General features: G+C 39.9%; 3 protein-coding genes across 3 annotated transcripts; all 3 read right to left on the minus strand.

Moving 5' to 3' along the window:
* Window positions 1-557: 557 nt before the first annotated feature.
* On the minus strand, window positions 558-6,321 carry LOC138311193 (zinc finger protein 665-like). Its single transcript, XM_069252673.1, has 2 exons — window positions 5,194-6,321; window positions 558-5,086 (listed from the first exon to the last, which is right to left on the minus strand). Exons 1-2 carry the CDS (start codon window positions 6,025-6,027, stop codon window positions 3,320-3,322), a joined length of 2,601 nt encoding a protein of 866 aa, XP_069108774.1. The 5' UTR covers window positions 6,028-6,321; the 3' UTR covers window positions 558-3,319.
* On the minus strand, window positions 6,087-7,455 carry LOC138310842 (uncharacterized). Its single transcript, XM_069252166.1, has one exon. It carries the CDS (start codon window positions 7,452-7,454, stop codon window positions 6,087-6,089), a length of 1,368 nt encoding a protein of 455 aa, XP_069108267.1. The 5' UTR covers window position 7,455.
* Window positions 7,456-7,828: 373 nt separating this feature from the next.
* LOC138310625 (zinc finger protein 624-like) lies at window positions 7,829-10,084 on the minus strand. The gene has a single exon (XM_069251905.1). The coding sequence runs from the start codon at window positions 10,049-10,051 to the stop codon at window positions 7,829-7,831; it is 2,223 nt and encodes a 740-aa protein (XP_069108006.1). The 5' UTR covers window positions 10,052-10,084.
* Between the last annotated feature and the right edge of the window lie 15,186 nt (window positions 10,085-25,270).

Genomic DNA, 25,270 nt, shown 5'->3' on the forward strand with positions numbered 1-25,270 from the left:
TTAACCAAGATTTGGCCTGATGAACAGAGAAATATACCAAAACTAGACTAGGTAGAAATTTCCCTGTCCGCTCTAAATGTCGTCGTTCATACCCTTGATACTATAATATACATATATCAATACTGTTGGTTAGAAATTCATGCCAGGTCCCTGTGCTTATAGCCATCCTGTATACATTTCCATATGACTGCTAACTCTGTAGCTTGCAACAAGATTTATTATAGTGGGACTGCAACCAACCAAATTCAATACAATGTACATGTAATACAGTACGTAGTGTACAGGTAGTAAATCAACCAATTTATTTTCATGAAGGCGAAAGGAACAAATGACCATGTTTCATCTTGTACACAAGACTTACAGCGAGGATATAGTTCTTGTACATCATGCCGGGCCATCAGCCCTGATGCATGGTATAGTTCAGGCTCCAGAATCATCATCAAACAGTATTAGACTTAGTTTTGGCTGAGCCAATAAAATAACGTCGTTTGCGATTGTTGATTGTGGATCAAAACATTCACTCATGGTTACCAAAACATAACGAGCAAATACAGGTGCACATTATGACTATTTTAATGAAAATTGAAAAATCAAACCCAGAAACATAAAAATTTACAAAAAAATACAGTACAAGTACACAAGTATGTTTATACTGGCATACAGCCTTAAGTCTGGGAAGTGAATCTCCCGCAAGTTTGAATATCAATAATTGATTAAATATCTTACCAATTCAAAAATTAATATTAAATCATACAAATTACAAATATTGTACAAATACAATAAATATCTTTATTGTGATTGAAATGTTTAAAACATCAAATTTATTAATATTATTTAGGAATTGATGACCAGTCTAGATGCATTAAAAGAGGTACAAAACTCTTTTTGTATTAAAACACTTTTTTTCTTCTATAAATTGAACATTTATACCAACTAAGGTAATTAGTACATGTATATAAATTAATGTTGAATAAAACAAAATGAGCTCAAATCACTCACCTTATGTCTCTAAATACTATGAAGGTCATTATTGAATGAATAAAGATTATTTTACCTCTGTGACCATGAATGAAGGTCAAGGTAATTCATTTCAACAAATTTTGTTGCCTTTCATCCCAGCATGCTATGTACAGTCATAAATTGAAATATCTAGGCTTCTTAGTTAAAGCTAAGACATCATGTGAATATTTTAGCTTCTTAAAACCCTTTGAATTAACATCAAGGTCATTCAATTGTACAAACCTGATAGCCATTCATCCCAACATGTTACAGGCATAATGCCGGGTTTCTAGGCCTCTTGGTTATTGACAAGAAGTAGTTTAACGATTCTAGACTATTAGACTCATGTGACCTTGAATGAAGGCCAAGGTCATTCATTTGCACAAACTTTGTAGCTCTTCATACTAAGATCACACTGGTCAAATATCAGGTATATAGACCTCTTAAGTATTGAAAAGAAGTTAAAATAGTTTTAAGATTTTAACCTATCTGGCCCCGATTTCTTAAAACAAAAGTGTAGACTTTAGTCAAAACTTAAGATATTCTCCTTATGTTAAACTCTGTGACTGCATGAAGTTCGTTTTTTACTTAAGTTTTGAGATATCAGGGCCCCATGTTAATTTGAATGTAGGTCAAGGTCTTTCATTTGAACAAACTTGTTAGCTCTTCATACTAGCATCACAGTGGTCCAATATCAAATATCTAGGCCTCTTAGTTATTGAAAAGAAGTTGTTTTAAGATATTAGCCTATTTGATCCATGTGACCTTGAATGAAGGTCGAGGTAATTATTATCTTAAACAAACAATTGGTAGCACTTCAACCCAGTATGCTATATATATATATATATATCAGGTCTCTAGTTTTGGAGAAAAAGAAATTGTGTATATATGGTAAAGTTGATCCACAACGGATGCCATAGCACGGCATAATATAAGCTCACTTGCCCTTTTGGCAGGTGATCATGAGCTAAAAAACCTTTCCATCTGTAATCTATAATTCCACATACAGCTACAATGACATTTTTCTTTCATAAGAAGAATATAGAAATGCTGAAACTATCGTCTTATACAGTAAAACCACTTGGTACAATTTTTTATACAATTTCATTACAAATGACCTCTATACCAGGACACCTGTCTATAAAGGACATTTCTGCTATGCTCCTTTGGTGTCCTTTATAGACAGGTTTGTAATTAAAACAGAAGTTTTTCAATCCAACAAAGTTATAGTATTTCACTGAATTTCTCCTCATTTCATAACAATGAAATTATCAATTACGTATATTTTAGGTGATAAACCAGTAAATAACTAAAACCGATATACCGTTTTCGCTGTAATTAGCACTCCTCCCCTATAAGTACCCTTTCCCTTTCTGGAGAACGCCCCCTTGCCATTGATTTAACATTGATTTACAACAAGTGGTGCCTTCTAAAATCAACTTTGTATTACATGAACTTGTGAGTCTTTTATATATATATATATATATATATATATGAATCACAATATCATGTGTCTTAAATGATATGAATGTTTACTGTAAATGATTAATGTAGATACAGGAAGAGTTAAATTATGGATGACCTTTTTTCTTCCACAACTTACATTTTAGTATACTAATATTGTCATATTTGTTACAATTTTGTAAAAGCCCTGGGCACCAGTTACGGAGAATACGGTAATAAAGTTGTATTGACAACTTCTACAAGTATATCTTTCAAATATTAGCTGTATTCAATCCTACAGATGAGCTAGGCCAATCTTAGAAAGATATTTGTTTAACTGTATTCAATCCTACAGATGAGGCCAATCTTATAAAGATATTTGTTTAACTGTATTTAATCCTAAAGATGAGGCCAATCTTAGAAAGATATTTGTTTAACTGTATTCAATTCTACTGATTAGGCCAATCTTAGAAAGATATTTGTTTCTCCTTTCCCAATCTTGTCAAAATTGGGTAGGTAGGTGGGCAATTTTCTTTCCTCCTTTTCTTTTTTGAAAGAAAAGAAATTTTAACAAATCTAAATTCTCAACATGATGATAGACTACTGTATACTATTTAGGTAAAGCCAGTGGAATGCAGGTTAGTTTTGAATCATGTAGATTTTACTTCACTTTGTTTAGTTTCTTCATACAGAAGAAAAAAACTTCCTCAGAAACATGACTGAAGACATACGGTATTTTGAAATGAACATAGAGGAGGAGAAACAAACATTTTTTAAATTTTGGCCTGGATTTTTTCTATCAGTGGAAATTCGTATTGATCAATCACTAAAAGTTTTTGTCTCCATGTTGTTGAACATGTTGGTCTCCCGAAATATCTCAAGTTTGCGCCTTTTCTGTTGCATGTGTTTTGGCATGAGTGTTCAGGTAACCTTTAGTATAACACTGGTAACCACAGACTTCACATTGGAAAGGCTTCTGTCCAGAGTGTGTTAGGACATGACAATTCAGCGAAGATTCCGTCTTAAATGCCCTACTACAAACCGAACATTTGTACGGCTTCTCCTTAGAGTGAGTATCCATGTGTACTTGTAGGTGATTAGGCAAACGAAACGACCGGCCACAAATAGTACAGTCATATGGTTTTTCTCCAGTGTGAATTCGTCGGTGGTTTTTGGCCGTAGCTAACAGTCGGAATGTCTTGCCACAGAACTCACATGAGTAAGGTTTCTCTCCCGTGTGTAGCCTCATGTGTGTTTTGAGATAAGACGCCTTGACAAATCTCTTCCCACAATACTCACAGGCATGCGGTAGATCCCCGTAGTGAACCCTCATGTGTGTTCGTAGAGTTTTAGTTAAGGAAAACCCTGTACCACAAATTTCACAAATAAATGGCTTTGTTGTCATTTGTTTCACCTTTTTCTGATGTTGTGTGATTTCCGACTCCACGATTTCTTCTCCGCCTAATGTCTGATCTCCCCAGTGAACTTTCTGGTGTTCACGTATTTGTTCTGCTTCACTGAACATCGCTCCGCAAACATCACATTTGTAGATATTCTCCAACACCTGCACGCCAGCCTGTTCATGTACGATGTTGACCTGTTGTATAATGTTAAATGGACCATTCAAGTCAAACTCAGAACGAGTTTTCACACCGTCTGATTCCTGACGCGAAGCTTGCCCATCGACTGTCGGTTTAGGTTTACGTTCCTTCTTCTTATGGATTCTCAAGTGATTGTAAAAACCCTTTTGCGATGTAAATTCCTTGCCATCACATTTATCACATTTGAAACTCTTTGCTCTTGCGTGAATTTTCCTGTGTGTCTTAAGATATTTTTTCTTAGTGAATGTCTTATCACACAATTTACACTTGTAAGATCTTTTTCTTGCGTATTTCTCCCTAACCTCTGTTTCAGGTGAGTCAGTAGGTGGGAAGTATTCTGGGTCGTCGGAACCATCATTATCATTTGATTGGTTGTCGTCGTAATCTGGTGTGACAGATTCATCTAACACATGAACGAGTATATCCAATGAAGAGTTATCAAGTCTTTGATCTTTGCTGACATCATTTCCTGTATGAGACAGATTTTGAGTTTCTGCATCATTTCCTGTATGAGATGGATTTTCTGTTAGTAGCACATTTTCTGTATGCAAGTCATTTTCTGTATGTGCATTACTTTTTGTACGAGAGTCATTTTCTAAACATGAGTCATTTTCTTTTTTCATATTACTATCTTTGGATTCCTTTTGCTGCTCCTTTATATGCATTCTGGAATGTCGTTGAAGGCCTAACTTGGTAGAAAATTCATTTTCACATATTTCGCATTCGAAGGTTTTAGCTCCTGTTGTATGTGTCGTCTGATGGACCCGCAGATCTTTCATGAGTGGGAACCTCTTACCACACACATCACAGCTGTGCGGCTTTTCTCCGGTATGTTTCCTACTGTGTACCTTCAGAGCCTTGATCGTGTTACAACGGTAACCACACAGCTCGCACTGGTACGGCATTTCCTTGGTGTGAACCCTGCGGTGTAATTTTAAGTACGTTTCTACACGAAATCCCTTTCCACAGACGTCACACTTGTAGCGTTTCTCTTTGGAATGCGTTTCAATATGCGGCCCTAAGTGATGCTTCTCACGAAATGACTTCCCACAAATCTTACATTTGTATGGTACAAATCTTACATTTGTATGGTTTTTCCCCGGTTATGAGTCTTCCTGTGGCTTTTAAGGGTTGTGTTCGTTCTAAATGCCTTTCCACAAAACTCACATTTGTATGGTTTCTCCCCAGTATGTAACGTGCGGTGCTCCTTTAAATAAAATGCCTTGACAAACTTTTGACCACAATACTCACATTCGTGTGGTAGAATCCCACTATGAGTTCTCATATGTGTCGCTAGAGATTTAGTTAAGGTGAATCCTTTACCACAAATTTCACAAGTAAATGGCTTGGGTGTCTCTTCTTTTACTGTAACTTGTTGTTGTTGTTGCTGCTGCTGTTGTTGTTGTTGTTGTTTCTGCTGTTTATGTTGCTGCTCCAAAATCTGCTCTCCCCAGTGAACTTTCTGGTGTTCTCGTATTTGGTCTGCATGACTGAAATCCGCTCCGCAAACATCACATCTGTAGATAATGTCCGTGACTTGCCCACAAGCCTCGTCCTGTAGCACAACAGCCGGTAGTGATTCATTCCAAAGCACGGAGATGTTTGTAAATTCTTTTGTGTTACTGCCGATGTTATTCTGTACGCTGCCTGATTGACTACCATGCCCCGAGTCATTGGACACTATAATAATGTTTCTCTGACTTGAATTATTCAACACTAATCCCAGTTCAGATCCTGAACTATTCATCTTTGATCCTTGTCCCTGAACTGAACACTTCAAATCTAATACAGGCCCTGATCCAGAGCCATTTGCCTTTTCTCCGTGTTCCTGGCCCGAGCCCTGTAATCCCGGGGTCATGAGCTGGTAGGGGTCGCCGACCACCTGAATGATACATCCCAAACCTGAGGTATCCGGTTGGACAGCTGCCACTACAAATTGACTCAGTGTTGACTCTCCTTCAGGCATTGGACCTGAACTGATCATCTCTTCTTCGTGTTCAAGACTGAAACTATTTGACTCAGATGTAGCTATAGTGTCTGACTCTAATTCTGGCTTAACTCGAGGACTTCTAGATTCCAATCCTGGTACAACTCCAAAACTATCAGATTCCAACTCAGGCAAACCTCCAGAACATTAGATTCCAATCCAGGTACAACTCCAGAACTATTAGATTCCGATCCATGCACAACTCCAGAACTATTAGATTCCAATCCAGGTACAACTCCAGAACTATTAGATTCCGATCCATGCACAACTCCAGAACTATTAGATTCCAATCCAGGTGCAACAGAACTATTACTCCAGTACAAACTATTAGATTCCGATCCATGCACAACTCCAGAACTATTAGATTCCGATCCATGCACAACTCCAGAACTATTAGATTCCAATCCAGGTACAACTCCAGAACTATTAGATTCCGATCCATGCATAACTCCGGAGGTATATGTTCCACACTCATGACTATTAGACTCTATTCTAACCTCCAAACCAGAACTACTCGACTCTAATTCTGGCTCCTGAGGCTCAGTTTTCAAATTAACAAGCAACCCTGATCCATTCAAATTCCTACACGAAGGTTCATCATAAGCTGTTTGCGTAGACATATCTGTTTTTTCCTGGTGTGGTTTAGTACAGTGTATTTGAAGGCGCTTTTCAGATGAAAACTCTTCGTCACTGAAATCACGTATCAACTTTTTGGTTTTTGAACGAGATTTTTCATGTGACTTAACACTCCTTGACACAACTCGTTTATCAAGTACACCGTAATTGTCTGATTCTTCTTCATGATCACTGGAACGTTTTCTGTGAGCCGTCGTACGTTTTCTAGCAGACTTTCGTATAACAGTCGGTTGCTTTGATAAATCTTCCGGCTGAAATTCATTACCAGTAGAGGAGTTGGTCAATTCCATGCTTTGCAATTCATCAGAATGGTTCTCAGAATCTTTGGGGCCTTCCTCCAGTTCGATGGATTCCTTTAGGACTCTAACAAGAATATCTAAGTTGACATTGTTTGGCTGTTGATTCGAGTTGCTCGTTGTCTGTGGTAGTTCACACGGCTGTTGAATCATCTGATGGATATCTCGAAGATGACGTTTAAGGCTACTGTTGATAGTAAACTCCTTCCCACAGATTCCACACCCATATATTTTGGGGTTCTTGTATATGTGTATTCTGTTATGTACCTGTAGCGCCCTCTTATTCAGAAACCGTTGATCGCAGACGTCACATCTGTACTGTCTATCACCTGTATGCTTTTTCATGTGATGACGCAGACTTGTTTCAAAGTTACAGCGAAAGTCACAAACCACACACTTGTAAGGTTTCTCTCCCGAGTGTACCCTCATGTGAAGATTTAGGTTGCAACGATATTGGAATCCTTTACCACAAACACTGCAATTGAACCTCATGTCTTCCGTCTGTTTTTTGTCTTTGCTTTTCTGACAGGTTTTACTGTGTTGGATAAGGTTGTCTTTTCTGGAAAAGGCCTTGTTACAAATTTCACATCTAAAACTTTCTAAAGGCTCTTCAATTCTTTGCCATACATTGTTCACATGAATAGACTTTTTTTCACTAACAGTCTGTGACTTTTTGTGCTTTTTGTGTGTTTTAGTTTTTTGACCCAAATTATTTGCATGAACAGATTTTTCTTTGCTATCATTCTGCGACTTATTGTGTTGTTTGTGTGTTTTGGCTTTTTGGCCTAAATCGTTTGCATGTACAGATTTTTCTTTGCTACTATTCTGCGACTTTTTGTGTTGTTTGTGTGTTTTGGCTTTTTGGCCTAAATCGTTTGCATGATCAGATTCTGCGACTTTTTGTGTTGTTTGTGTGTTTTGGCTTTTTGGCCTAAATCGTTTGCATGATCAGACTTTGGCTTACTATCTTTCCGTGACTTTCTTTGTTTTTTGTGTGTTTTGGTTTTTGGACAAGTGTTGTTTGCACCGTCTTCTTTATTATCGTTTTGTGACTTCGGTTGTCTGTCCGTTTTGGTTTTTTGAGATAGACTGTTTGCAGCGTCTCCTTCAGTATCAGTCTGCGACTTTAGTTGTTCATGTGTTTTAGTTTTTGGGCATAGATTCTTTGCACGGATGAACTCTTCTTTATTATCAATCTGCGAATTTGGTTGTCTGTTCGTTTTGGTTTCTGGAGATAGACTGTTTGCAGCGTCTCCTTCATCATCAGTCTGCAAATTTGGTTGTTTGTTCGTTTTGGTTTTTGGAGATGGATTGTTTGCAGCGTCTCTTTCACCATCAGTCTCCGACTTTGGTTGTTCGTGTGTTTTGGTATGCACGCTCATAGAACTCGCGCTCCTACATTGATAATCACAGATTTTACACTTGTAAGGTTTTCCTTGGGTATCTTCTGCATGTTTTTTCATATGATTCTTCAGACTTCTAGCTAACTTACATTGATAACCGCAGACATCACATTTGTATGGCTTTTGAGATCCATGTATCTTTGCGTGTACCTTGAGACGAAATTCTGTCGAAAATTCCTGCTTACACACGTCACAACTGAAGTAGGCTTTGTCCTGCGGCTTACTGTGATTTACTGCTGTTTTGCACTTTCGATTACGACTCTTACGAAGCGAATTGTTGGGAGTTTTTCCTCCGGTATGTATCTTTCTATGAAAGCGCAATCCATTAATGCTTCGAAATTGTTTACCACAAATTTCACACTTATGTGGTTTCTCATCATCCAAGTGCATCTTGATGTGCTTTCTGAACGTGGATACGAGTTGAAATTTGTCACCACAGTACTGGCATAGATGTTTGTCTGGTTTCTCGCGGAGGGGTCGGGGTCTCCAACCCTTGTGTATGATGCGATGATGGATTTTCAGAGTTTTGGCTGACTTGTACTCCTTCCCACAGCTCTTACAGAAGTACACCTGAGGCTTTTTTATCTCCCAGTGTATACGCTGGTGCTCCCTGATCTGGTTTACTTCCTGGAACTCCTTACTACATAGCCCACACCTGTACATCTTCTGTGTTGTTTCTGTACCACCTTGCGAGTTGGCTGCCGGGTTCTGAAGCTTTTCTTTGTTACCTGAAGAGAGCTTCTTCATATCGGCCACGATAACGTCGTCTTTGTGACGTACGGTACGTACCTCCAGGACATCATGTACGTCTACATCCACGTCCTCCTCTGTCTCACTGTGTACAGAGGACACACCAACATCATCATCAGTTATACCACTCTTACAATCAGCTTCTGGATCTTCCCCAGGAATGTGTTTGTACTTAAGCTGAGTCTCCCCACAATGTCCTTTGTTTGTTATATCCGGAACGTTTACATTCCTCTCTGCCTGTGTCTGAGTGAATTCATGTGTTGAGCCACTAAAACCTTTGTTTGTATCACACGAAACATTCACGCTATGGTCTACATGTGTCTTGGAGAGCTCATAAGTCAAGTCAGCGGATCCTAGATTGTTTATGCTTCCTGGAACATTCTTCTCACTCCGTGTCCGAGCAAGTCCTTCAGTTGGTTCACTAGATCCTATGTTGTTTACCTTATCCGGAACATTTCGATTTGTGTGTGTCCGGGTGAGTACCAGAATTACGTCATTAGAACCTTTGTTTGAGATCTTCAGACCATTCTTGTCCACATGTGTCTTTCTGTGTTCTTTGAACTTCGAGTAGTCGGCAAACATATCGTCACATACGTCACACTTGTAATCGTCTTTCCCTGTGTCTTTTGGTACACTGGTGCGTATGTCTATACGATAGGAGACCCCACACATCTTATCACAAACATTACATTTGTGGCCTTTATTATGTAGTGTGTTGTGTGTGTCAACTGGGATCTCACCTGTGTCCACTACGGAAACCTCCCCTCTCTGCTTCTGACATGTGTGGGTTTTTGTTTCTTCCGTCTGCTGGGAGTATGTGTGGTCACACTCATTGTGGCTATGTGGTCGACTTTCTTGCTTGTCGTTCACACAACCGTGTCCAGTCAGGTCAGATAAATTGATAAAGTAAAGTTGGCACACGCCACACTTGTACATGTTTAGCCTCAATTGGAATCCAAATCAGCGTTACATCTGAAAAATAAACAAAATAAAATTAGAATTGTTACCCAAAGGGTTCAAATTTCCTTTCATTGCAACAGGGCATAGTTTCATCACCATTCTATAACTTTACGAAATTCTTAAAAGTTAAAATCTCCTTAGGTATTACAGAAGTTATGAAAAAAAAGTTATGACATTTTTTTCTGAGAGAATTTCAAGTTCAGGCATTCCTTAAAATCATTAGGAATTGATTAAGAGGGTATTTTTGACATGTCAGGTTTTTACAACCATAATAGACCTATCTGGTATAATATTATATAGCAACAAGCCTTTGGTCTACTTATTCTGAATTTGCATATTACAGAGTTAACTACACTTGCGGCTAGGTATTGATTGTGACGTCATGTGTTTGCAAGCGTAATGTCATACATCTTGGAGAAAATGACATGAATTGCGCTCAAAAAATAATGACGTAACAATTGATACCTACCCACAATGGAGCTAACTCTGTAATATGCAATGACGGAATTGTTGGACCTTTGGACTTCTTATAGTTGGACCTTTGGACTACTTATTGTTGGACCTTTGGACTACTTATTGTTGGACCTTTGGACTACTTATTGTTGGACTTTGGACTACTTATTGTTGGTTGGATATTATTGTTGGACTTTGGACTACTTATTGTTGGACCTTTGGACTACTTATTGTTGGACCTTTGGACTACTTATTGTTGGACCTTTGGACTACTTATTGTTGGACCTTTGGACTACTTATTGTTGGACCTTTGGACTACTTATTGTTGGACCTTTGGACTACTTATTGTTGGACCTTTGGACTACTTATTGTTGGACCTTTGGACTACTTATTGTTGGACCTTTGGACTACTTATTGTTGGACCTTTGGACTACTTATTGTTGGACCTTTGGACTACTTATTGTTGGACCTTTGGACTACTTATTGTTGGACCTTTGGACTACTTATTGTTGGACCTTTGGACTACTTATTGTTGGACTTTTGGACTACTTATTGTTGGACCTTTGGACTACTTATTGTTGGACCTTTGGACTACTTATTGTTGGACCTTTGGACTACTTATTGTTGGACCTTTGGACTACTTATTGTTGGACCTTTGGACTACTTATTGTTGGACCTTTGGACTACTTATTGTTGGACCTTTGGACTACTTATTGTTGGACCTTTGGACTACTTATTGTTGGACTTTTTGGACTACTTATTGTTGGACCTTTGGACTACTTATTGTTGGACCTTTGGCTACTTATTGTTGGACCTTTGGACTACTTATTGTTGGACCTTTGGACTACTTATTGTTGGACCTTTGGACTACTTATTGTTGGACCTTTGGACTACTTATTGTTGGACCTTTGGACTACTTATTGTTGGACCTTTGGACTACTTATTGTTGGACCTTTGGACTACTTATTGTTGGACCTTTGGACTACTTATTGTTGGACCTTTGGACTACTTATTGTTGGACTTTGGACTACTTATTGTTGGACCTTTGGACTACTTATTGTTGGACCTTTGGACTACTTATTGTTGGCCTTTGGACTACTTATTGTTGGACCTTTGGACTACTTATTGTTGGACCTTTGGACTACTTATTGTTGGTGTACACTTATTGTTGGCTTGGACTACTTATTGTTGGACCTTTGGACTACTTATTGTTGGACCTTTGGACTACTTATTGTTGGTCCTTTGGTCTACTTATTGTTGGACCTTTGGACTACTTATTGTTGGACCTTTGGACTACTTATTGTTGGACCTTTGGACTACTTATTGTTGGACCTTTGGACTACTTATTGTTGGACCTTTGGACTACTTATTGTTGGTCCTTTGGACTACTTATTGTTGGACCTTAGGACTACTTATTGTTGGTCCTTTGGACTACTTATTGTTGGACCTTTGGACTACTTATTGTTGGACCTTTGGACTACTTATTGTTGGACCTTTGGACTACTTATTGTTGGCCTTGGACTACTTATTGTTGGACCTTTGGACTACTTATTGTTGGACCTTTGGACTACTTATTGTTGGACCTTTGGACTACTTATTGTTGGACTTTGGACTATTATTGTTGGACCTTTGGACTACTTATTGTTGGACCTTTGGACTACTTATTGTTGGACCTTTGGACTACTTATTGTTGGACCTTTGGACTACTTATTGTTGGACCTTTGGACTACTTATTGTTGGACCTTTGGACTACTTATTGTTGGACCTTTGGACTACTTATTGTTGGACCTTTGGACTACTTATTGTTGGATCTTTGGACTACTTATTGTTGGACCTTTGGACTACTTATTGTTGGACCTTTGGACTACTTATTGTTGGACCTTTGGACTACTTATTGTTGGACCTTTGGACTACTTATTGTTGGACCTTTGGACTACTTATTGTTGGACCTTTGGACTACTTATTGTTGGACCTTTGGACTACTTATTGTTGGACCTTTGGACTACTTATTGTTGGACCTTTGGACTACTTATTGTTGGACCTTTGGACTACTTATTGTTGGACCTTTGGACTACTTATTGTTGGACCTTTGGACTACTTATTGTTGGACCTTTGGACTACTTATTGTTGGACCTTTGGACTACTTATTGTTGGACTTTTGGACTACTTATTGTTGGACCTTTGGACTACTTATTGTTGGACCTTTGGACTACTTATTGTTGGACCTTTGGACTACTTATTGTTGGACCTTTGGACTACTTATTGTTGGACCTTTGGACTACTTATTGTTGGACCTTTGGACTACTTATTGTTGGACCTTTGGACTACTTATTGTTGGACCTTTGGACTACTTATTGTTGGACCTTTGGACTACTTATTGTTGGACCTTAGGACTACTTATTGTTGGACCTTAGGACTACTTATTGTTGGACCTTTGGACTACTTATTGTTGGTCCTTTGGACTACTTATTGTTGGACCTTTGGACTACTTATTGTTGGACCTTTGGACTACTTATTGTTGGACCTTTGGACTACTTATTGTTGGACCTTTGGACTACTTATTGTTGGACCTTTGGACTACTTATTGTTGGACCTTTGGACTACTTATTGTAGGACTACTTATTGTTGGTCCTTAGGACTACTTATTGTTGGACCTTTGGACTACTTATTGTTGGACCTTTGGACTACTTATTGTTGGACCTTTGGACTACTTATTGTTGGTCCTTAGGACTACTTATTGTTGGACCTTTGGACTACTTATTGTTGGACCTTTGGACTACTTATTGTTGGACCTTTGGACTACTTATTGTTGGACCTTTGGACTACTTATTGTTGGCGACCTTTGGACTACTTATTGTTGGACCTTTGGACTACTTATTGTTGGACCTTTGGACTACTTATTGTTGGACCTTTGGACTACTTATTGTTGGACCTTTGGACTACTTATTGTTGGACCTTTGGACTACTTATTGTTGGACCTTTGGACTACTTATTGTTGGACCTTTGGACTACTTATTGTTGGACCTTTGGACTACTTATTGTTGGACCTTTGGACTACTTATTGTTGGACCTTTGGACTACTTATTGTTGGACCTTTGGACTTATTGTTGGACTTTGGACTACTTATTGTTGGACCTTTGGACTACTTATTGTTGGACCTTTGGACTACTTATTGTTGGACCTTTGGACTACTTATTGTTGGACCTTTGGACTACTTATTGTTGGACCTTTGGACTACTTATTGTTGGACCTTTGGACTACTTATTGTTGGACCTTTGGACTACTTATTGTTGGACCTTTGGACTACTTATTGTTGGACCTTTGGACTACTTATTGTTGGACCTTTGGACTACTTATTGTTGGTCCTTTGGACTACTTATTGTTGGACCTTTTGGACTACTTATTGTTGGACCTTTTGGACTACTTATTGTTGGACCTTTGGACTACTTATTGTTGACTTATTGTTGGACCTTTGGACTACTTATTGTTGGACCTTTGGACTACTTATTGTTGGACCTTTGGACTACTTATTGTTGGACCTTTGGACTACTTATTGTTTGGACCTTTGGACTACTTATTGTTGGACCTTTGGACTACTTATTGTTGGACCTTTGGACTACTTATTGTTGGACCTTTGGACTACTTATTGTTGGACTTTGGACTACTTATTGTTGGACCTTTGGACTACTTATTGTTGGACCTTTGGACTACTTATTGTTGGACCTTTGGACTACTTATTGTTGGCCTATTGGACTACTTATTGTTGGACTTTGGACTACTTATTGTTGACCTTTGGACTACTTATTGTTGGTCCTTTGGACTACTTATTGTTGGACTTTTGGACTACTTATTGTTGGACCTTTGGACTACTTATTGTTGGTCCTTTGGACTACTTATTGTTGGACTTTGGACTACTTATTGTTGGACCTTTGGACTACTTATTGTTGGACCTTTGGACTACTTATGTGATTTGGACTACTTATTGTTGGACCTTTGGACTACTTATTGTTGGACCTTTGGACTACTTATTGTTGGACCTTTGGACTACTTATTGTTGGACCTTTGGACTACTTATTGTTGGACCTTTGGACTACTTATTGTTGGACCTTTGGACTACTTATTGTTGGACCTTTGGACTACTTATTGTTGGACCTTTGGACTACTTATTGTTGGACCTTTGGACTACTTATTGTTGGACTTTTGGACTACTTATTGTTGGACCTTTGGACTACTTATTGTTGGACCTTTGGACTACTTATTGTTGGACCTTTGGACTACTTATTGTTGGACCTTTGGACTACTTATTGTTGGACCTTTGGACTATTATTGTTGGACCTTTGGACTACTTATTGTTGGACCTTTGGACTACTTATTGTTGGACCTTTGGACTACTTATTGTTGGCTTTTGGACCTTGGCTACTTATTGTTGGACCTTTGGACTACTTATTGTTGGACCTTTGGACTACTTATTGTTGGTCCTTTGGACTACTTATTGTTGGACCTTTGGACTACTTATTGTTGGACCTTTGGACTACTTATTGTTGGACCTTTGGACTACTTATTGTTGGACCTTTGGACTACTTATTGTTGGACTTTTGGACTACTTATTGTTGGACCTTTGGACTACTTATTGTTGGACCTTTGGACTACTTATTGTTGGACCTTTGGACTACTTATTGTGGCCTTGGACCTTTTTGACTATTTTACTTATTATTGTTGGACCTTTGGACTACTTATTGTTGGACCTTTGGACTACTTATTGTTGGACCTTTGGACTACTTATTGTTGGACTTTTTGGGACTACTTATTGTTGGACCTTTGGACTACTTATTGTTGGACCTTTGGACTACTTATTGTTGGACCTTTGGACTACTTATTGTTGGACCTTTGGACTACTTATTGTTGTGGACCTTTGGACTACTTATTGTTGGACCTTTGGACTACTTATTGTTGGACCTTTGGACTACTTATTGTTGGACCTTTGGACTACTTATTGTTGGACCTTTGGACTACTTATTGTTGGACTTTGGACTACTTATTGTTGGACCTTTGGACTACTTATTGTTGGACTTTGGACTACTTATTGTTGGACCTTTGGACTACTTATTGTTGGACCTTTGGACTACTTATTGTTGGACCTTTGGACTACTTATTGTTGGATCCTTTGGGACTACTTATTGTTGGACCTTTGGACTACTTATTGTTGGACCTTTGGACTACTTATTGTTGGACCTTTGGACTACTTATTGTGTTGGACCTTTGGACTACTTATTGACCTTTGGACTACTTATGTTGGACTTTTTGGACTTTATACTTATTGTTGGACCTTTGGACTACTTATTGTTGGACCTTTGGACTACTTATTGTTGGACCTTTGGACTACTTATTGTTGGACCTTTGGACTACTTATTGTTGGACTTTTGGACTACTTATTGTTGGACTTTGGACTACTTATTGTTGGACCTTTGGACTACTTATTGTTGGTCCTTTGGACTACTTATTGTTGGACCTTTGGACTACTTATTGTTGGAATGTCTTTGGACGTTTTGTGTTTTTTATGTTTGACCACGCTGTCTACGTTTTTGTTGGACCTTTGGAATGTTTGACCACGTTTTTATGTTGTAGAATGTTGACCACGCTGTCACTGTAGAATGTTTGACCACGCTGTCACGTTTTTTGTATAGAATGTTTGACCACGCTGTCACGTTTTGTGATGTTTTAGAATGTTTGACCACGCTGTCACGTTTTGTGATGTTGTAGAATGTTTGACCACGCTGTCACGTTTTGTGATGTTGTAGAATGTTTGACCACGCTGTCACGTTTTGTGATGTTGTAGAATGTTTGACCACGCTGTCACGTTTTGTGATGTTGTAGAATGTTTGACCACGCTGTCACGTTTTGTGATGCTGTAGAATGTTTGACCACGCTGTCACGTTTTGTCGATGTTGTAGAATGTTTGACCACGCTGTCACGTTTTGTGATGCTGTAGAATGTTTGACCACGCTGTCACGTTTGTGATGTTGTAGAATGTTTGACCACGCTGTCACGTTTTGTGTGTTGTAGAATGTTTGACCACGCTGTCACGTTTTGTGTGCTGTAGAATGTTTGACCACGCTGTCACGTTTTTGTGATGTTGTAGAATGTTTGACCACGCTGTCACGTTTTGTAGTGCTGTAGAATGTTTGACCACGCTGTCACGTTTTGTGATGTTGTAGAATGTTTGACCACGCTGTCACGTTTTGTGATGTTGTAGAATGTTTGACCACGCTGTCACGTTTTGCACGTGTTTGTGAGAATGTAGAATTTGACCACGCTGTCACGTTTTTGTGATGTTGTTGTAGAATGTTTGACCACGCTGTCACGTTTTGTGATGTTGTAGAATGTTTGACCACGCTGTCACGTTTTGTGATGTTGTAGAATGTTTGACCACGCTGTCACGTTTTGTGATGTTGTAGAATGTTTGACCACGCTGTCACGTTTTGTAGTGCTGTAGAATGTTTGACCACGCTGTCACGTTTTGTGATGTTTTAGAATGTTTGACCACGCTGTCACGTTTTGTGATGTTGTAGAATGTTTGACCACGCTGTCACGTTTTGTAGTGCTGTAGAATGTTTGACCACGCTGTCACGTTTTGTGATGTTGTAGAATGTTTGACCACGCTGTCACGTTTTGTGATGTTGTAGAATGTTTGACCACGCTGTCACGTTTTGTGATGTTGTAGAATGTTTGACCACGCTGTCACGTTTTGTAGTGTTGTAGAATGTTTGACCACGCTGTCACGTTTGTGATGTTGTAGAATGTTTGACCACGCTGTCACGTTTTGTGATGTTGTAGAATGTTTGACCACGCTGTCACGTTTTGTGATGTTGTAGAATGTTTGACCACGCTGTCACGTTTTGTGATGTTGTAGAATGTTTGACCACGCTGTCACGTTTTGTGATGTTGTAGAATGTTTGACCACGCTGTCACGTTTTGTGATGTTGTAGAATGTTTGACCACGCTGTCACGTTTTGTGATGTTGTAGAATGTTTGACCACGCTGTCACGTTTTGTGTGTGTTGTAGAATGTTTGACCACGCTGTCACGTTTTGTGATGTTGTAGAATGTTTGACCACGCTGTCACGTTTTGTGATGTTGTAGAATGTTTGACCACGCTGTCACGTTTTGTGATGTTGTAGAATGTTTGACCACGCTGTCACGTTTTGTGATGTTGTAGAATGTTTGACCACGCTGTCACGTTTTGTGATGTTGTAGAATGTTTGACCACGCTGTCACGTTTTGTAGTGCTGTAGAATGTTTGACCACGCTGTCACGTTTTGTGATGTTGTAGAATGTTTGACCACGCTGTCACGTTTTGTGATGTGCTGTAGAATGTTTGACCACGCTGTCACGTTTTGTGATGTTGTAGAATGTTTGACCACGCTGTCACGTTTTGTGATGTTGTAGAATGTTTGACCACGCTGTCACGTTTTTAGTGCTGTAGAATGTTTGACCACGCTGTCACGTTTTGTGCTGTAGAATGTTTGACCACGCTGTCACGTTTTGTGATGTTGTAGAATGTTTGACCACGCTGTCACGTTTTGTGATGTTGTAGAATGTTTGACCACGCTGTCACGTTTTGTAGTGCACGCTGTCACGTTTTGTGATGTTGTAGAATGTTTGACCACGCTGTCACGTTTTGTGATGTTGTAGAATGTTTGACCACGCTGTCACGTTTTGTGATGTTGTAGAATGTTTGACCACGCTGTCACGTTTTGTGATGTTGTAGAATGTTTGACCACGCTGTCACGTTTTGTAGTGCTGTAGAATGTTTGACCACGCTGTCACGTTTTGTAGTGTTGTAGAATGTTTGACCACGCTGTCACGTTTTGGTGTTGTAGAATGTTTGACCACGCTGTCACGTTTTGTGATGTTGTAGAATGTTTGACCACGCTGTCACGTTTTGTGATGTTGTAGAATGTTTGACCACGCTGTCACGTTTTGTGATGTTGTAGAATGTTTGACCACGCTGTCACGTTTTGTGATGTTGTAGAATGTTTGACCACGCTGTCACGTTTTGTGATGTTGTAGAATGTTTGACCACGCTGTCACGTTTTGTGATGTTGTAGAATGTTTGACCACGCTGTCACGTTTTGTGATGTTGTAGAATGTTTGACCACGCTGTCACGTTTTGTGATGTTGTAGAATGTTTGACCACGCTGTCACGTTTTGTGATGTTGTAGAATGTTTGACCACGCTGTCACGTTTTGTGTGCTGTAGAATGTTTGACCACGCTGTCACGTTTTGTGATGTTGTAGAATGTTTGACCACGCTGTCACGTTTTGTGATGTTGTAGAATGTTTGACCACGCTGTCACGTTTTGTGATGTTGTAGAATGTTTGACCACGCTGTCACGTTTTGTGATGTTTGTAGAATGTTTGACCACGCTGTCACGTTTTGTGATGTTGTAGAATGTTTGACCACGCTGTCACGTTTTTGATGTGTAGTGCTGTAGAATGTTTGACCACGCTGTCACGTTTTGTGATGTTGTAGAATGTTTGACCACGCTGTCACGTTTTGTGATGTGCTGTAGAATGTTTGACCACGCTGTCACGTTTTGTGATGTTGTAGAATGTTTGACCACGCTGTCACGTTTTGTGATGTTGTAGAATGTTTGACCACGCTGTCACGTTTTGTGATGTTGTAGAATGTTTGACCACGCTGTCACGTTTTGTGATGTTGTAGAATGTTTGACCACGCTGTCACGTTTTGTGATGTTGTAGAATGTTTGACCACGCTGTCACGTTTTGTGATGTTGTAGAATGTTTGACCACGCTGTCACGTTTTGTGATGTTGTAGAATGTTTGACCACGCTGTCACGTTTTGTGATGTTGTAGAATGTTTGACCACGCTGTCACGTTTTGTGATGCTGTAGAATGTTTGACCACGCTGTCACGTTTTGTGATGTTGTAGAATGTTTGACCACGCTGTCACGTTTTGTGATGTTGTAGAATGTTTGACCACGCTGTCACGTTTTTGTGATGTTGTAGAATGTTTGACCACGCTGTCACGTTTTTGTGATGTTGTAGAATGTTTGACCACGCTGTCACGTTTTGTGATGTTGTAGAATGTTTGACCACGCTGTCACGTTTTGTGATGTTGTAGAATGTTTGACCACGCTGTCACGTTTTGTGATGTTGTAGAATGTTTGACCACGCTGTCACGTTTTGTGATGTTGTAGAATGTTTGACCACGCTGTCACGTTTTGTGATGTTGTAGAATGTTTGACCACGCTGTCACGTTTTGTGATGTTTTAGAATGTTTGACCACGCTGTCACGTTTTGTGATGTTGTAGAATGTTTGACCACGCTGTCACGTTTTGTGATGTTGTAGAATGTTTGACCACGCTGTCACGTTTTGTGATGTTGTAGAATGTTTGACCACGCTGTCACGTTTTGTGATGTTGTAGAATGTTTGACCACGCTGTCACGTTTTGTGATGTTGTAGAATGTTTGACCACGCTGTCACGTTTTGTAGTGCTGTAGAATGTTTGACCACGCTGTCACGTTTTGTGATGTTGTAGAATGTTTGACCACGCTGTCACGTTTTGTGATGTTGTAGAATGTTTGACCACGCTGTCACGTTTTGTGATGTTGTAGAATGTTTGACCACGCTGTCACGTTTTGTGATGTTGTAGAATGTTTGACCACGCTGTCACGTTTTGTGATGTTGTAGAATGTTTGACCACGCTGTCACGTTTTGTGATGTTGTAGAATGTTTGACCACGCTGTCACGTTTTGTGATGTTGTAGAATGTTTGACCACGCTGTCACGTTTTGTGATGTTGTAGAATGTTTGACCACGCTGTCACGTTTTGTGATGTTGTAGAATGTTTGACCACGCTGTCACGTTTTGTGATGTTGTAGAATGTTTGACCACGCTGTCACGTTTTGTGATGTGTAGAATGTTTGACCACGCTGTCACGTTTTGTGATGTTGTAGAATGTTTGACCACGCTGTCACGTTTTGTGATGTTGTAGAATGTTTGACCACGCTGTCACGTTTAGAATGTTTGACCACGCTGTCACGTTTTGTATGTTGTAGAATGTTTGACCACGCTGTCACGTTTTGTGATGTTGTAGAATGTTTGACCACGCTGTCACGTTTTGTGATGTTGTAGAATGTTTGACCACGCTGTCACGTTTTGTGATGTTGTAGAATGTTTGACCACGCTGTCACGTTTTGTGATGTTGTAGAATGTTTGACCACGCTGTCACGTTTTTGTGTGCTGTTAGAATGTTTGACCACGCTGTCACGTTTTGTGATGTTGTAGAATGTTTGACCACGCTGTCACGTTTTGTGATGTTGTAGAATGTTTGACCACGCTGTCACGTTTTGTAGTGCTGTAGAATGTTTGACCACGCTGTCACGTTTTGTGATGTTGTAGAATGTTTGACCACGCTGTCACGTTTTGTAGTGCTGTAGAATGTTTGACCACGCTGTCACGTTTTGTGATGTTGTAGAATGTTTGACCACGCTGTCACGTTTTGTGATGTTGTAGAATGTTTGACCACGCTGTCACGTTTTGTGATGTTGTAGAATGTTTGACCACGCTGTCACGTTTTGTGATGTTGTAGAATGTTTGACCACGCTGTCACGTTTTGTGATGTTGTAGAATGTTTGACCACGCTGTCACGTTTTGTGATGTTTTAGAATGTTTGACCACGCTGTCACGTTTTGTAGTGCTGTAGAATGTTTGACCACGCTGTCACGTTTTGTGATGTTGTAGAATGTTTGACCACGCTGTCACGTTTTGTGATGTTGTAGAATGTTTGACCACGCTGTCACGTTTTGTGATGTTGTAGAATGTTTGACCACGCTGTCACGTTTGTGATGTGTAGAATGTTTGACCACGCTGTCACGTTTTGTGATGTTGTAGAATGTTTGACCACGCTGTCACGTTTTGTGATGTTGTAGAATGTTTGACCACGCTGTCACGTTTTTGTGATTGTAGAATGTTTGACCACGCTGTCACGTTTTGTGATGTTGTAGAATGTTTGACCACGCTGTCACGTTTTGTGATGTTGTAGAATGTTTGACCACGCTGTCACGTTTTGTGATGTTGTAGAATGTTTGACCACGCTGTCACGTTTTGTGATGTTGTAGAATGTTTGACCACGCTGTCACGTTTTTGTGCTGTAGAATGTTTGACCACGCTGTCACGTTTTGTGATGTTGTAGAATGTTTGACCACGCTGTCACGTTTTGTGATGTTGTAGAATGTTTGACCACGCTGTCACGTTTTGTGATGTTTTAGAATGTTTGACCACGCTGTCACGTTTTGTGATGTTGTAGAATGTTTGACCACGCTGTCACGTTTTGTGATGTTGTAGAATGTTTGACCACGCTGTCACGTTTTGTGATGTTGTAGAATGTTTGACCACGCTGTCACGTTTTGTGATGTTTTAGAATGTTTGACCACGCTGTCACGTTTTGTGATGTTGTAGAATGTTTGACCACGCTGTCACGTTTTGTGATGTTGTAGAATGTTTGACCACGCTGTCACGTTTTGTGATGTTGTAGAATGTTTGACCACGCTGTCACGTTTTGTGATGTTGTAGAATGTTTGACCACGCTGTCACGTTTTGTGATGTTGTAGAATGTTTGACCACGCTGTCACGTTTTGTGATGTTGTAGAATGTTTGACCACGCTGTCACGTTTTGTAGTGCTGTAGAATGTTTGACCACGCTGTCACGTTTTGTAGTGCTGTAGAATGTTTGACCACGCTGTCACGTTTTGTGAGTGCTGTAGAATGTTTGACCACGCTGTCACGTTTTTGTGTGTTGTAGAATGTTTGACCACGCTGTCACGTTTTGTGATGTTGTAGAATGTTTGACCACGCTGTCACGTTTTGTGATGTTGTAGAATGTTTGACCACGCTGTCACGTTTTGTGATGCTGTAGAATGTTTGACCACGCTGTCACGTTTTGTGAGTGTTGTAGAATGTTTGACCACGCTGTCACGTTTTGTGATGTTGTAGAATGTTTGACCACGCTGTCACGTTTTGTGATGTTGTAGAATGTTTGACCACGCTGTCACGTTTTGTGATGTTGTAGAATGTTTGACCACGCTGTCACGTTTTGTAGTGCTGTAGAATGTTTGACCACGCTGTCACGTTTTGTGATGTTGTAGAATGTTTGACCACGCTGTCACGTTTTGTGATGTTGTAGAATGTTTGACCACGCTGTCACGTTTTGTGATGTTGTAGAATGTTTGACCACGCTGTCACGTTTTTGTGATGTTGTAGAATGTTTGACCACGCTGTCACGTTTTGTGATGTTGTAGAATGTTTGACCACGCTGTCACGTTTTTGTGAGTGTTGTAGAATGTTTGACCACGCTGTCACGTTTTGTGATGTTGTAGAATGTTTGACCACGCTGTCACGTTTTGTGATGTTGTAGAATGTTTGACCACGCTGTCACGTTTTGTGTGTTGTAGAATGTTTGACCACGCTGTCACGTTTTGTGATGTTGTAGAATGTTTGACCACGCTGTCACGTTTTGTGATGTTGTAGAATGTTTGACCACGCTGTCACGTTTTGTGATGTTGTAGAATGTTTGACCACGCTGTCACGTTTTGTGGTGCTGTAGAATGTTTGACCACGCTGTCACGTTTTGTGATGTTGTAGAATGTTTGACCACGCTGTCACGTTTTGTGATGTTGTAGAATGTTTGACCACGCTGTCACGTTTTGTGATGTTGTAGAATGTTTGACCACGCTGTCACGTTTTGTGATGTTGTAGAATGTTTGACCACTGTTTGACCACGCTGTCACGTTTTGTGATGTTTTAGAATGTTTGACCACGCTGTCACGTTTTGTGATGTTGTAGAATGTTTGACCACGCTGTCACGTTTTGTGATGTTTTAGAATGTTTGACCACGCTGTCACGTTTTGTGATGCTGTAGAATGTTTGACCACGCTGTCACGTTTTGTGATGTAGAATGTTTGACCACGCTGTCACGTTTTGTGATGTTGTAGAATGTTTGACCACGCTGTCACGTTTTGTGATGTTGTAGAATGTTTGACCACGCTGTCACGTTTTGTGATGTTGTAGAATGTTTGACCACGCTGTCACGTTTTGTGATGTTTTAGAATGTTTGACCACGCTGTCACGTTTTGTGATGTTGTAGAATGTTTGACCACGCTGTCACGTTTTGTAGTGCTGTAGAATGTTTGACCACGCTGTCACGTTTTGTGATGTTGTAGAATGTTTGACCACGCTGTCACGTTTTGTGATGTTGTAGAATGTTTGACCACGCTGTCACGTTTTGTGATGTTGTAGAATGTTTGACCACGCTGTCACGTTTTGTGATGTTGTAGAATGTTTGACCACGCTGTCACGTTTTGTGATGTTGTAGAATGTTTGACCACGCTGTCACGTTTTGTGATGTTGTAGAATGTTTGACCACGCTGTCACGTTTTGTGATGTTGTAGAATGTTTGACCACGCTGTCATTGTTTGTGTTACCACGCTGTCACTTTGATGTTGTAGAATGTTTGACCACGCTGTCACGTTTTGTGATGTTGTAGAATGTTTGACCACGCTGTCACGTTTTGTGAGTGTGTTGTAGAATGTTTGACCACGCTGTCACGTTTTGTGATGTTGTAGAATGTTTGACCACGCTGTCACGTTTTGTGATGTTGTAGAATGTTTGACCACGCTGTCACGTTTTGTGATGTTGTAGAATGTTTGACCACGCTGTCACGTTTTGTGATGTTGTAGAATGTTTGACCACGCTGTCACGTTTTGTGATGTGTTGTAGAATGTTTGACCACGCTGTCACGTTTTGTGATGTTGTAGAATGTTTGACCACGCTGTCACGTTTTGTGATGTTGTAGAATGTTTGACCACGCTGTCACGTTTTGTAGTGCTGTAGAATGTTTGACCACGCTGTCACGTTTTGTGATGTTTTAGAATGTTTGACCACGCTGTCACGTTTTGTGATGTTGTAGAATGTTTGACCACGCTGTCACGTTTTGTGATGTTGTAGAATGTTTGACCACGCTGTCACGTTTTGTGATGTTGTAGAATGTTTGACCACGCTGTCACGTTTTGTGATGTTGTAGAATGTTTGACCACGCTGTCACGTTTTGTGATGTTGTAGAATGTTTGACCACGCTGTCACGTTTTGTGATGTTGTAGAATGTTTGACCACGCTGTCACGTTTTGTGATGTTGTAGAATGTTTGACCACGCTGTCACGTTTTGTGATGTTGTAGAATGTTTGACCACGCTGTCACGTTTTGTTTGACCACGTGTCACTGTAGAATGTTTGACCACGCTGTCACGTTTTGTGATGTTGTAGAATGTTTGACCACGCTGTCACGTTTTGTGATGTTGTAGAATGTTTGACCACGCTGTCACGTTTTGTGATGTTGTAGAATGTTTGACCACGCTGTCACGTTTTGTGTGATGTTGTAGAATGTTTGACCACGCTGTCACGTTTTGTGATGTTGTAGAATGTTTGACCACGCTGTCACGTTTTGTGATGTTGTAGAATGTTTGACCACGCTGTCACGTTTTGTGAGTGTTGTAGAATGTTTGACCACGCTGTCACGTTTTGTGATGTTGTAGAATGTTTGACCACGCTGTCACGTTTTGTGATGTTGTAGAATGTTTGACCACGCTGTCACGTTTTGTGATGTTGTAGAATGTTTGACCACGCTGTCACGTTTTGTGATGTTGTAGAATGTTTGACCACGCTGTC

The sequence above is a fragment of the Argopecten irradians genome, chromosome 16 (genome assembly GCF_041381155.1).
Source record: "Argopecten irradians isolate NY chromosome 16, Ai_NY, whole genome shotgun sequence".
Taxonomy (NCBI): domain Eukaryota; kingdom Metazoa; phylum Mollusca; class Bivalvia; order Pectinida; family Pectinidae; genus Argopecten; species Argopecten irradians.